This window comes from Artemia franciscana, chromosome 15 (genome assembly GCF_032884065.1).
Source record: "Artemia franciscana chromosome 15, ASM3288406v1, whole genome shotgun sequence".
NCBI classification, from domain to species: Eukaryota; Metazoa; Arthropoda; class Branchiopoda; order Anostraca; family Artemiidae; genus Artemia; species Artemia franciscana.
This window is the reverse complement of record NC_088877.1, coordinates 26130900-26144416: the sequence shown is the minus strand read 5'-3', so window position 1 is coordinate 26144416 and position 13517 is coordinate 26130900. Positions and strand designations below refer to the sequence as shown.

General features: G+C 36.1%; 1 protein-coding gene across 14 annotated transcripts in view; it reads left to right on the top strand.

The window, feature by feature from the left end:
* The window catches only part of LOC136036255 (uncharacterized), a 358105-nt gene that overhangs the window by 211486 nt on the left and 133102 nt on the right, over nucleotides 1-13517 (top strand). For all 14 annotated transcript variants that reach the window (XM_065718380.1, XM_065718381.1, XM_065718379.1 and 11 more), the window contains 2 exons: nucleotides 3616-3663; nucleotides 9360-9556. In XM_065718380.1, the coding sequence (XP_065574452.1) occupies nucleotides 3616-3663; nucleotides 9360-9556 (245 nt within the window). The remainder of the gene's footprint in view (nucleotides 1-3615; nucleotides 3664-9359; nucleotides 9557-13517) is intronic.

The following is a 13517-nucleotide window of genomic DNA, read 5'->3' as shown; positions in this document are numbered from 1 at the left end:
CAATTGTGATCAAAATTCACTTTTTTAATAGTTTTGGGTACTATTGGCCCAGATCGCCCCTTCCTCACAGTTCATTGGAGTATTCCTGAATACATTCTTTTCTTCCTTCTTTTTATTTATCTCAATTTTCCTTTGGCTGATGAATTTTGCATGTGGGGAGAATTTTTGAGGGGAGTTTGTCAGAGGGAATTTTCCACGAGGATTTCCCACTGCAGGAATTTTCCATGGGGAGAATTTTCCGGGGGAATAAGCCGGACGCCACATCCGTAGCAGTCTCTATTTTCGTTACGTTTGATGTGATTATTCATTTTAATTTCTGTTCATTTTGGATTTTATTAATTAACAAACATAAATAACCACAAACAAACGCAGAGAGCCACCACCCCTTAAGCATTCATAATGGCTAGGATGTAATTTTCAGTTTATTAAAATAGAGTACTGTTTAATCGGTTTAACGGTTTTTCTAATATTAGTACAACATTTAAAAACTACAAAGTATTCAGACTTCTCAGAATTACTTTTTTTATATCATTATATTTTAACCAATCAATTAGGTTCCATTATGCCGATAAGTAGTAAATTCAATACTGTCTTCAAGCATATACAAAATAAATTGTTGAACCATTTACCGATTAGCGAATTCAAAAATACTTCAGAAAACAAAAAAAAAACGAAACCAATTGCTTCAAAAATTGCCCCTACTCCTTTTATAAGTTTTATTTAGGCGTCAATGATGAAATACCGTTGAATGATATGCAATAAAAAGCAAAAGTTTTGACGAGAAAAATATCTTTTAAAAAGTAAAATTCAATTCGATATCAGACATATAATTATTTTAAGAAATATTAATTTTTAGTTCTCGTAACTTTGATTAACAATTATAATTTTCTTCTTAATGTTTTCACTAATAAAATTCAAACTGTTGAAAATACATACCTTTTCCATTAAAGGGCAAATAACCCTACCCCTGTTTGAGGTTTTGAGGGACTGGCAGCCAAACATAGATTTTTGGAAGCTCTGATTTGTAAACTTTGAGCAGCATTGTGATTTTCTTGTTTGTTGCAGTTGTTGAATTAAATACAAAAAAAACAAGTTTTTTCGACTGAAAGTAGGGAACAACATTGAAACTTCAAACGAAAAGAAACTATTATGTAAACGAACTGGGTTACCCCCTCTTCAACACCGCACTCTTTACATTAAAGTCTTTTAGTACTTTAAGCCCTTCATACATATTATAATTTATGTTTGTTTTAAATTTTAATGTTGACTTTAAGTTGAAACACTACTTTGAGTTGAAAAAACTTGTTTTTTACTTAATTTCTGATCGTTTTTTTTAATAATGCCAGGAAATTTGACTTCACCTCCACGGAGAAATCCACCTACCCATAGAAATATGATCTAGATAATTCAATCCCGGTGGAAATTTACCCCGGACAATCGCCCTTAACAACTCCACGCGTTAAATTGAGACAGAAAAGAGAAAGTAAGACATGTAAAAAGAATTTTGTATAGGAATTCTCGCAAATTCACCCAGTGTAAAATTTTTCCTGACAAGTTCATCTCCTGGAACTTTCTTCCCCATGGCAAATTCCCCCCGTGGAAAAGAAAATGTATACATACTTCCTAATAGCAAATACTATCCGTAAACAATGGGTAAATTTTATAATTTAAAGACCTTTTCCCTTGGGCTGTGGGGTGTCATGTTATAACTAAAGGCATAGATATTGCGGCTTTCAACTATGATGAACAAAATAGCTATCTCAACATTTTATCGGACGATTTCGGGAAAAGGGGGGTGGAGGAGGAAGCCTAGGTACCCTCCAATCTTTTTGGCTACTTAAAAAGGGCACTAAAACCGTTAATTTCCATTTGAATGAGCCCTCTCCCTATATTCTAGGACCATTTGGTCGATACGATTATCCCTGGGACAAAAAAAAACAAAAACAAACAAATTAACACGCATCCGTGATCTATCTTCCGACAAAAAAAAACGAAAATTAACGTTTTTCCAGATAGGAGGTTGTAACCTCTGCAATAAGATTATCTAATACGCTGAATCTGATGGCGCAAATTTCATTAAGATTTTTCGTTTTTAGGGAATATTTCTCTCCTTTTTGGAAAATCAGGCAAATCTTATCAGAATCGTAGCTTTTGATGTTTAACTCTAAGCTTAATGAAACCTATATGTTTGGAATCAGCATAACAAGCTCATTCTTTTGATATATCTATCGGCATCAAAATTCCATTTTTTAGAGTTTCGGTTACTACTGAGCCGAGTCTCTCCTTGCATACAGCTCGTAACCACGAACCGTTTGAAAAAAAAAACACTGTTCTAAATAGAAACCGTTTTAATTAAAGTACAAATGGCCCTCTTAATTTTAGTTAGTATGTGGGGGGTGTTAGCCTCTTTATTATCTGTGGTAATTTCTATTCGTTTTAAGTTTGGGTCGATTTTCATTTTAATATATGTTTGTTTTACGTTCCATTTACTCACCCATGTAATTCTAAGTTTGGCGTCACTATTTTTTAATATTTTCTTGTTTTAGGTTTTGCTTATTCATTCAGAGTTTTTTTTTCTTTTCGCTCTAAGTTTGATTTATTACGTAGCTTAAATTCTATTCGTTTTATGGTTTAATATCGCTCTTATTTTTCTTTGACTTTTCTAAAAAAACATTTCTTATAATCAATTATGTAAAAAAAGGAAATCGTGGCAAAATCTGAAGATGTCTGGGGGATGCGGACCGAACAACCCCTCTACGGTCGTATCTATTCCTGTTATTGTCCAAGGCCGTATCCAGGGTGGAGGGTAGGTGGTTTGAACCCCCCAAATGTTTGTCCGACTCATAAAAACGAAACAAAAATGAAAATAAACAAATTGTTAAAGTGTTTTTAAAGTTCTTGTATCCCCCCCAAAAAAAACTTTCTGTAACCCTTCTCCTCCTCCTCCAGCCGACAAAAATCCTAGGTACGACCCTGTTATTGTCATATTAGTTTTCTTCTTTCAACTTGCACCAGAATGTTTTAGTATTTACTTATGCCTTATAGTTTAATCAGTTTTCTCTTACTTAGTTGATATGAATCCTAGGACCAATTTTGTTCATCATTTTGAGTGATCGTATAATGAAAATTCAGTGAGGCCTGTATCCATTGGTGAGGAGGGAGCCCAGGGTTTGAACTCCCCTTTCTTAATAACAGAAAAGAACAATGCAGAAATCCCACTTTTCAGTTACGTAACCGAAACCGTTCCTACGAGATCCAGATACTTTCAAATGAATATGTAATTATGAATATTTTGCAAAAGATTGTACTCCCTCCAAAAATAAGTTACGTCTTCTCTAAAACAAAATTCTGGCTACTAATGTCATCTTAATGTCTATTGGCTTACTAGTTGTGGTTATAGTTTTTCTTCCCTGGAAATGAATGGAAAATTCGGAAACGTGATATTGGAACTGTCCCAAAGAGATGGCCTCTAGCGCCTCTTGCCAAAATACTCCTGACTCCAGAATTCCGCGTTCCTAAATAGAATTTCATCAGTGGTACTACTTGTGTGCAAACCTATGAACTTTTTTTTGTCATTCCTTCCGGTGTTTTAATATGTTAATATGCCCGTTCCAGGCTCTACATTATTAACAAGTCCTTTGACGTCACGAAGGTCACGGAAAGGTAAAAATTAGTGACAAATATTGTGTGTGAACTTTTTATCGCATGGTGTGATTTTTGGATAGATATGGATGGTAGATATTCTGCATTGAACAGCACAGGTAAATTGTACACTAGCCTTTCATCATACCATAAACTTTTCGATTACAAATTAGTAAGTCTATTCGTCTTTTGTCTAACAAAACGAAAGTGCATGGCTAAGAACGATGGGTCACCGACTTTCGGAAATCAGGTGCACCAAATGGGAAGTGCCACGCTGCTACCGTGTACCGGCAGACTTTTGCCTCCTGGTGGCGAAAGTATGCCATGCTTAGCGGAACTGTGCCAAGTGTTGCGGGGACTATGCTACACATGGTGAAACTTTTCGGCAAACTTGGTGCTCCAAGAAACACACTGGGTGGCCGAAAGAGGCAACCCACGGTGAGAAGATTCTTATACTCGACTTAGATACTTATACTTAACGACGTAGTTCTATGACGTAGAACTGTTATACTGTCTTATACTCGATTTCTCAAGTAATATAAACCATGCAGTACCGTTCTAGATTAAGGGCTCCCCGGAAGGAACCATCTTAACGTAACTAAAGTTATATTATTAGATCCTTATTTTATTTTCTTTTCGAACGTGAGCATGATATCAGAAAAGAGCATAAAATAAAGAATCCAATGGTAGCCTACTATTTTTATTTTTATTAAGATGTTTTCTTCTTAGGTACCTTTAATCTAGAGCAGTCAGTACACTAAGCATTGATTTTCTAATAGAAAATCTACTCTGCATAGGGCTATCCACGCTCCCCCTGCTGAAATCACGATCTACGATTTTCAATTATAGCTATTACATTCCGTCATATGTATCGTTCTTCGGAATTACAGATTATTTAGTAACTTGTTATTCCATAAATGGTGACGTGAATACAGTCGTACTGTAGTCACAATTGTCAATGAAAGCAATAGTAGGTATGAATATGGTGCCTATAGTATAGTAGGCTCACTTTTGACATCTTTTCACAAAGAACAATTTTTTGGAAGGAAAATCTGAGGAATCTGGTCTTATTTCTCAGGCCGTTTTTTCTGAAAATAGATGTTCATTCTGCTCCGATTTGTGGTCTAAAAACTTTGACCAGCACATCGTCAAAGTCCTTTGTTGCATGTCCTGTCCAGAAAGATATAATCGCTTTTGACTGCGATCAGCGAGCTCTAATATCTCAGCTCTTTGATTAAGGAAGAAACGAAAATTTGAGCAGAGCGACGAAAGCTCAGAAAAGCAAGATCTTAGCAGAAAAGAAACTAGCCTGACGTATCCCGTTAGGAATTCGGTGAGACGGGCTTGGTTCATCTGCAGTTTTTATGATTGACCAATCAGAAAATGTAAGGCATTTTTACCTGAATTAGAACAAAATGAAACGTTGAATACAGTTGGTATACTGAATCCAAAAAAATAAACGAAAATAAATTGCTTAGGAACAATTGAGTCTTGATATAGGCTTTTCGAACCAAGTTCTCACCATTTAACGTTTCTGCTTCTATAGCACAATTGTGACATTGAAATTAAAGAAGAAAAAGGATTGATCATAAATCTAGGAAGGTGTGTGGCTATATAGGTGTAGCTAAAGAGTGCCTTAGGCATTAGACTAAATTGGTTGAATAGAATCAATACTTGTCATCTTTATTTTTGAAGTTTCGTGCAAACCATTAAACAGCCTGAGATTGGGATCTGAGCTTCAATTCTAACGGGAGCACATGCTACTTGGGAAAATCTCATTTTGTTTTCATTTTTAAAATTCATCTAAAAGTACTGAAAGTTATTTGGCTATTTATAATATGCCAACGGGTTACAAGTCATTTAGTAATCCTCACAAGGTTGTTTTTTAGACAAAGTTTATTATATTTATTTCTTTGAAAAAGGTTTATATATTTAAAAGAGAAAAGATTTATATCTTTTCTTGCTGTTAAATTAGGATTTAGCAAAGTAAACATTCCACGAAGCTGACCATTCCGACAAGGTTAGGGAAATTCTATCCCTTGAAGTACCAAATGTATAAAAATAAAAAACACTTTTGCACCCATTGGACTCGCCTTAGGTCGATTCAACCTAAAAACAGCGATTTTCTCAGCCGTTTCCTTCGAATTTCCAAAACTCTACAGTTACTAGGGCACTATAATATTTTCGTCACTGTTGCCACATTGATAACAAATCATTGTGATAACAAATAATCAAAACCATCTAGCTAAATTTAACAAGACTTTTAGACCGTAAAAATACAAACATTATAAATCTATTAATTCCCAAAAAACAACTACACTTTCAAAGGAAAGCTACACCCTCTTAAGCTCTTTGGTGACATGTATTTTGATTTTCAAGCACGTGGGTTTCACCAAGTTTCTTTTTTTCTTATTTAGCGCTCCCTAATATCAAAAACGGCGTAACTGCATATGGACGTCTTTTTCATTAAAATTGAATTTCCTAATTTTTAAAGATATGCATAGTTGTTTAAGTTTCCACTTAACCACTTTCAACAAATAAATCTCATTCGCAGTGCGGTACTTCAAATGTAAATACTTCATCTTAAACTATTGTCACAAAACTTCGTTCACTCTATGAATCTGAAATGGACACTAGTTTGTGTAAATCGAACTCTGACTGCAAACAACTTTTTTTCTGTGGGGGTGGGAAGTCGTAAAGCTACTCAACTTTTGAAATGGCCTAACTGAACCAGCTCTAGGTGATATCTTTACCCCCTACTCCTCCCCCCTTTTTGACTACGCTAACAAGAAACACATTAATCAAAATTGGCAGCTATTCCTGCGACTGTATAAAAGCTTCTTTTTCCTGTGGTTATTTAAAATACTACTTATTTACCTATTATACTTATCATTAATGCTAGATGGCATGTTTTTTAATAGATTTTTTTTTTATCTGAGCGTCTATTCAAAGTAATAAATAAATTCCAGACTGCAAGTATAATGTGACAGTTGTTTGTTCTTTTCGGCAATGGCAAGTCATGATTAATTCCCTGCACGCGCCTGGATTAGGTTACACCACATGAAAGGGATGTGTGTTTGATAGCTTTAGTTGATGCATGATTACCTTCGATCGTAATTTAGTCTTAAAAGACTTGCTTAATGTAGATAGTGCATTAAGCGCCTTTGAATATGTCTTCGGTAAAATTTGTACATTAAGTATAGACTATTTAGCCATTCGTCCAATATTTGTTATTCAAGAGAGACTTAAATCATGAAGTATTTTTTATGTCCTTGGAATGGAACTTAAGGAAGCCTAAATTCATTGTAATTGTATTTCCTAGTTTACTGACCGTCTTTAGATTATTCCTTAAATTTGGTACAAAATCAATTGAACGTAAATCTGCTGCTAGAAACTTAAGATAAATTTTTCTCGAGGAAGGGTAGGGTAGGTGCAAGAAATAAGTATCTGCTCGGAGCCAAAACTAAAGAAATCTCCATTTAACTTACATTTTTGGATAGTTTTGTCCTTATCTGCCAAGTTTCTTAAAAATAAAAATAAAAAATGAAATTCAGTGTTTTGGCCCCATCAAATAACGCTCCTGTTTATAGTAGACAGTTCACGCATAACAGAGAAAGGACAGAAGTATATTTGTGTTCCTAAGCTTGAGTTGCTGTTACGCAGGATAAACCGTTGCACTTTTTATGTGGGGTTATTCTTAACACAATTTTGAATACAAGCACAGTATCGTCCGAAATGTAGACTATTATGTTGTCGAGCCCGAATATTGTTCTCGGGAAGAGTCCCATCCCATCAAAGTTGGTACATAATGCCAAATAATAGTTAAGCGGGAAGCGATTCTGACCTTGTCTTCGTCGCTATTTATGAAAAGATCTTCAGTTCTTATAATTAATTAAATAAAAGAAAAACAAGTTTTTTCAACTGAAAGTAGGGAGCGACATTAAAACTTAGAACGAACAGAAATTACTTCGTATATGAAAGGGGCTGCTCCCTCATCAACGCCCCACTCTTTACGCTAAAGTTTGACTCTTTCTCTCAACTCTACTTTTTAAAACAGTAAAAAACTTGTAAACTTTTAAAAATGTAAACTTGATGAAACTTAAATATCTAAATTCAGCATTAAAATGCGATTCTTTTGATGTAGCTATTGGTATCAAAATTCCGTTTTTTAGAGTTTTGGTTACTATTGAGCCTGGTCGCTCCTTACTACAATTCGTTACCACGAACTGTCTGATTGATGATTGATTTGCGCTAATACACGTTAGTGGCTTTTTTGTTGTTGTTGCTGTTAAATAATCATATAACGGCTATTTTTGTGAGAACTGTTTTAATATAAGCTTTACAGTTTTAAGTTACGGAAAACAGTTTTAAGGCATTTATGTCGTTTTTACCATGACTTCACATCTGCAGTCCCTTGGAGCGTTGTTGTTAGTTTCGTTCGGATTAAACTTTTTTCGGGAGGAGGCCCAATTCGTCCAAAGCTCAAAAATTAGTAATTTTGAACGAGGCTTATTGAAATCAGTTGAGAGGATGTGAGAATTGAAAATTTTATTTTTGGGAGAGACAACCCACTTTACGTATTGACTACGCCAGTTTTTTAAACAAATTGATCAGTAAAATACTAATTTAGCAGCAAAAGCTGCACAAACCACGAGGTTTATCACTGTTCCTATAAAAAATCGCTGATTTTCCTAATTTGTATTATATTTCCATTTGTATTTTTGTGGTTTTCTAGATAGGGACTGTAAATCTTACGTTTTGGGGCTTCCAATCAAGACAAACCGATTGGCTATCTCAGAATTCGCATTCATTACGGCACAAAATGGTAGAGACTCCTTTTTTGTGGCGCTAGTTGCGTCGTCACCTAAAAAAGAGACAATATATTTGTATCTCTGGTTAAGTACGCCGTCTCCAAATTTTCTGCGGCAACTGCTTCGATGATTCACCACTGATGAAAAAAGAAAAAAAAGGAGTGAAAAATTAGAAATCTTATTGTTAGCCATGCAAAAATGTGATTTCCCTTGTCTAATGTTCAAGATGGGGACTATAAACCTCTACTTTTCGACAATGACGATTTCAATGGCGTGCTTTTTATTCTGTAAATACTCTTTTCATAGCTTCGATTTACTGTTCAATTCAATATGAATAAAATGTACCGCCTCCAAGTAAACAGCGACTGGGAGATGTTTGTTATTTGATAGTTTTCTTAAAAACTGTCATAGTATTTTATTTCATTGCGTTTTGGTTTTCAGCTTTTTTGTTCGTTTTAAGCTTCAACTTGTCTCCGTACTTCCGTCAGGAAAATTCTGTCTTTTTTAAAATATATTAATCCAGCCTTGTCTGAGATCAAAACTATACAGTCAGGAAATCGCTGGTTCGTAAAACTGACGCTTGTGTGGGGTTCAACGTGACACTGATCCCCCACAATGGGGGTCTTCTGTGATGTTTGTGTGCTTATTGCTTTTTGGGTGAATTCACACACACCCCTTCAAACTAAGTTTTCGTTCATTTGGTTTTTATGCGTGTTCTAGAGTTCCAACTAATATAGTGTATGAATTATATCAGTAAAAACTTTGTTTTAATAAGTTTTATGTGTAAGTTCTCCAATTTGGAGTCTCCAAAGTGTGTATGTCTATTTTTGCATATGGATTTGTGTACGTCCTCTGTCAATCTTTTTTTTTCTGCATCCCTCACTTTCTATGCATCAAATCTTTCAGGTGTGTGGTCACCGGGACAATCCCACACACCACCAGACACTAATAAAACAGAAGAACAAAATAACAAACGCAACGAGACACAAGACCCAATTGAGCCAGTTTGGACACCATCAAGACTCCGAAGCCCTTCTTTGGAAAGAAAAGAGTTCAGACCAGTTAAACTTGACACTAACTCGCTACCACGTCAACGTTCGACTGTAAGTTGTGGTTTTCTCTTATTTACGTAAATAGCTTGTTGTTAAATCTTGTGAAAACTTGTTGTTTGTATTTATCTTTTAGTTATGTTTTTTTAAATATGTAATATTAACGATTAATTATAAAATGTTGAATAAAAAGAGTTTTCAGATGAATTCTAAAGAGCAAATTCAAAACTAACAGAAATTAGCTTTTATAAGAAGTCAAACCTAAAAGAGCAGAAACTACTATGAATAAAGAGATAAAATGTAAAACGAACGGAAACTGCATTAAACCATAAAACCAAACTTAAAAACGAACATGAATTACCAAAACAATGGTGATGCTGAACCTTTTCGAAATTCCGAAAGGCTAGAGTACCAACAGTTTACTGATAACTAAATAAACTTAAACTCAAAGAATTTATTTAGACAATTATTTTACTATATGCATTGTAGTGAATGGATTTAGAAAAATATATTTGTCAAAGAAAATGTTTCACGGTTCCCAACCGGCTGCTGCACAATTGAAGTGGCCTGTATAAGGCAGTGGCGCCGATTCACAAAAATATAGGGGGGGGGCGAGGATTATTTTTTTTAATGAAGATGCCAAAAAATATTGAACAGACATACCTAAAACAGTGGGTAGCGGCGACTTCGCTGCTCAGCAAAATCGTCGACTAATCTATCCAAATCCAGATTCTTTACCTCCTCTTTTTCAACGGCCATTATCATGAGATCAGTGTTTCTGTCGTTTCCCATTATCGATCGCAGGTAGTCCTTCTCACGTCCTAATGCTGAGAAAAATCGTTCATTACTGGCAGAGGTCACAGGCAAAATAGCAACTAGCTTCATCAGTTTTAGCATTACAGAATAGGCAACTGGGAGGCTGGATAAGATTTTGATAGCTCGAAGAAGATGCATTTTGAAATATCCTTTTTGAAAGATTTGTGAGATAAAGCTGGGATTCTATGGCATGGTCATCGACATCGAGAATCTCTTAATCTCGACATAATGTCGAGATTAATACACATAAGCCTTTGCACTTTCGAAAGTCCGAGAAAATCGGAACTTGAGGGGTCGAAGGCAGATAAAGCGTCGAGCAGAGGCATATTTTGTATGAAACGTTGGTCCATCTCGCTCGTGAAATGCTCTATTACCTCAAAGTATAGAAGTTTACCGGAGTCTGATTGAACTGGCTGACTGGTATTGTGTTTACCGGTTGTTGAGTTCGAAAGAAAGTCTTTGAGACAAATGGAAATGGCTCGAATTTTCTTTCATCGAGCGCTGGTTTTAGAGTGTGGAGATTTGTATTCCTGGATATCCTGTAAAGCCAAGAACTTGGATATGTTTTTGCTTAAGTTGTTCCATTCGTTATGGTTTCTCAGCTTTTGGAGTGTCTTATATGTCCCAGGAATCAGTGCAAATGCCATATAAATCAACAAAATTTCGGATTGAAGTTGCCCTGATGAACAATTTACAATGACTAATACTTTTTCCATTATGTGCAAAGTTGAGATAAAAGAGACAGGGTTGATTTTGTTCAGTATTCGACCATCATTGGTCGAATTGGACCATCATTGGCAGCATTGTTTCACATGCTGCCTCGCCGTTGGAACTATCAGAGACTGCAGCAAGAACAGCAACAATACAATCAAATCTTGCCTTCGCCTTCGAAATAGAGCGGACTGCGTAAAACCAGCGAGTCTGGATGGTCCTCTCAAGCTCCAAGACTTTTTCCCCGCTAATACGCTGGGATTCCTCAAATAGCTCGTGTCGAGTATTGCTGCATGATATGAATGCAGTCTTTGTACCACAGAGAAAAATTCCGAATGTCGCTGATATTTTTAGGCAGTCAGTCAAAACCAAGTTTGATTTGTGGGCACGACAGTGTACATAAATTACATTAGGCCCTTTCTCCCTAAACTTTCCTTGAACTCCGTTACATTCCCCACTCATAACAGATTTGCCGCCATAACATTGGGCAATACACAGCATTAAATCTAAACCAAGCTTTTCTATAGTTTCACAAATTGAAGTGGATAAGCTTTCGACGTATGAGGTTTGTGCATGTGGTTGCAGCTGATTGGTTGCTCCACTACTTTTCCATTTGATATGTACCTGAGCTGGATCGCTAATTGTTTTTTTCTAGAAACATCTTTTGTCTCGTCTATATTTCACTTCTGAAATAATGTCTTGGCGCAAGGCATTTCCTATCAATGTAACTGCGACATTTCGGTATTGATGACTGCAATAGTGACTAGCGCTGTAACTTGACCGTCAACTTTTCGTCACCTTTAGACATTTCCTCCATCAGTTCAACAAATTTCCCCGGTTTGCAGATGCTTCTGATTCGTTATTACCCCTCAAAGAAAAACCCTGACGGCCAAGAAAGCAAATAGCGTGAAAAATGTATTTCACATGATCTATATTTTCCTGAACCTCTTGAGATCTGGATTGAATTAAGGTATTCGCTATAGATCTCGCAGTACCAGTACTAATTGCCTTAAATTCTGTCCATGCTGACATGAAAGCTCGTTTTTCAGCAGTTTCTCCAGCCCTTAGAGTCCCCATAGAAAAATGGTGGCAAGCAAAACAAAACACATTCAAGTTTTTTGGTGAGCATTCAATCCATTCATAAATCTTATAGTTATGTGTCTTGACTGCTACTGCTACTGGAACTCGCAAGGGGTTCAGGGAGGCAGACTGAACTTTCATGTTGACCTGAGCCATTTATTGTTCTGCTTGTCCCCGAAAGACTGTCACAGATGGGGGAATTTATCCCCACTAGCCCAACACTTTGAGCGCTGACACTATTACCAGTTGCTTCATTTTTCTTCCGTATTTTCACCGCAAAAAATCTGAAGTTTGCTGTCACTTTTTACTCATAGTTTGATTACAATAAAGAAATACAGACCAGCTGAAACTTAGTTTTGAATGAACCTACTTGAAATCACATTTCTGGTCGAGGATTTGGTAATAAAATAGCGTAGACGAGCTCTTAGGCCGTTCAAAGCAAGGTTGTCTCCCACTGGTAGAATTAGGGTGGCACAAGAGCGGGACAGACGGGACATTTCAAAACAAGGTCATCGGAAAGTAACAGTGCTGTTTAATAGCTGTGAAAAAACAAAGCATAGGGGCGACAAATAAAAACGACCAGTTAGCCAGTTTCGCTGGTTTAATGTAGTACATAACTAAAATAGGAATTAGCTGTGAAATATTAATAAGAAGTAATTATAAAATTCTGAGGGGACATAATTTTATACAAGAGTCCCCCCCCCCGCTATACCAGAGCCCCCCCCCCCCCTAATTGAACGCCTCTGGTATAGGGGTAATCAGTGCTTCTAGATGGGACCCACTAGGCCCTAGTTTTTGTGAATCGTGTTTGAAAAGTTGGATCTTCGGCGCATTTTCACTCAAAGAATGGTGCTTACGGCACATTTTTTGTCTACACTATTTCGTACAAGGCTTCTGGTGACACTGACGACAAGGTGACAAGATAACGTCAATACTTAAGCATTGGAAAAGTAACTTTAAACTTTAAATAAATTTAGAATCATATCTGAAAAATAACAAAAAAAAAGCCGAAACACTGAAACTTATATTTGCTGTCTGCACTCCCACTAAAATTTTGGGTTCTGTAAATTCAAAATTTTAAGCCTCTTTTAAGTCACGAAATATATCGCACACAGAAAAGTAGAATTTTCAGCAATTGTGTAATTCGATATGGCAACAAGATGACACAAAGTTTTGAGTCAAATTGCTTGTTCGTGAAAATTCCTGCGATAGCCGATAGATTTTTCATGGTCCCAAAATTGCATCGAAGGTCTACAATCCCCAATTTCCAAAATCCTCCACCACCCCCCAAGCGTTTCTATTTTGAATGCGCAGACTTCTTGTGCTAGAAACCATTGATTCTAAATTATCTATACAAATTAACTTTTTACATTTGACTTTAATGGATAGCGCATTAAAAGCAAAAAAT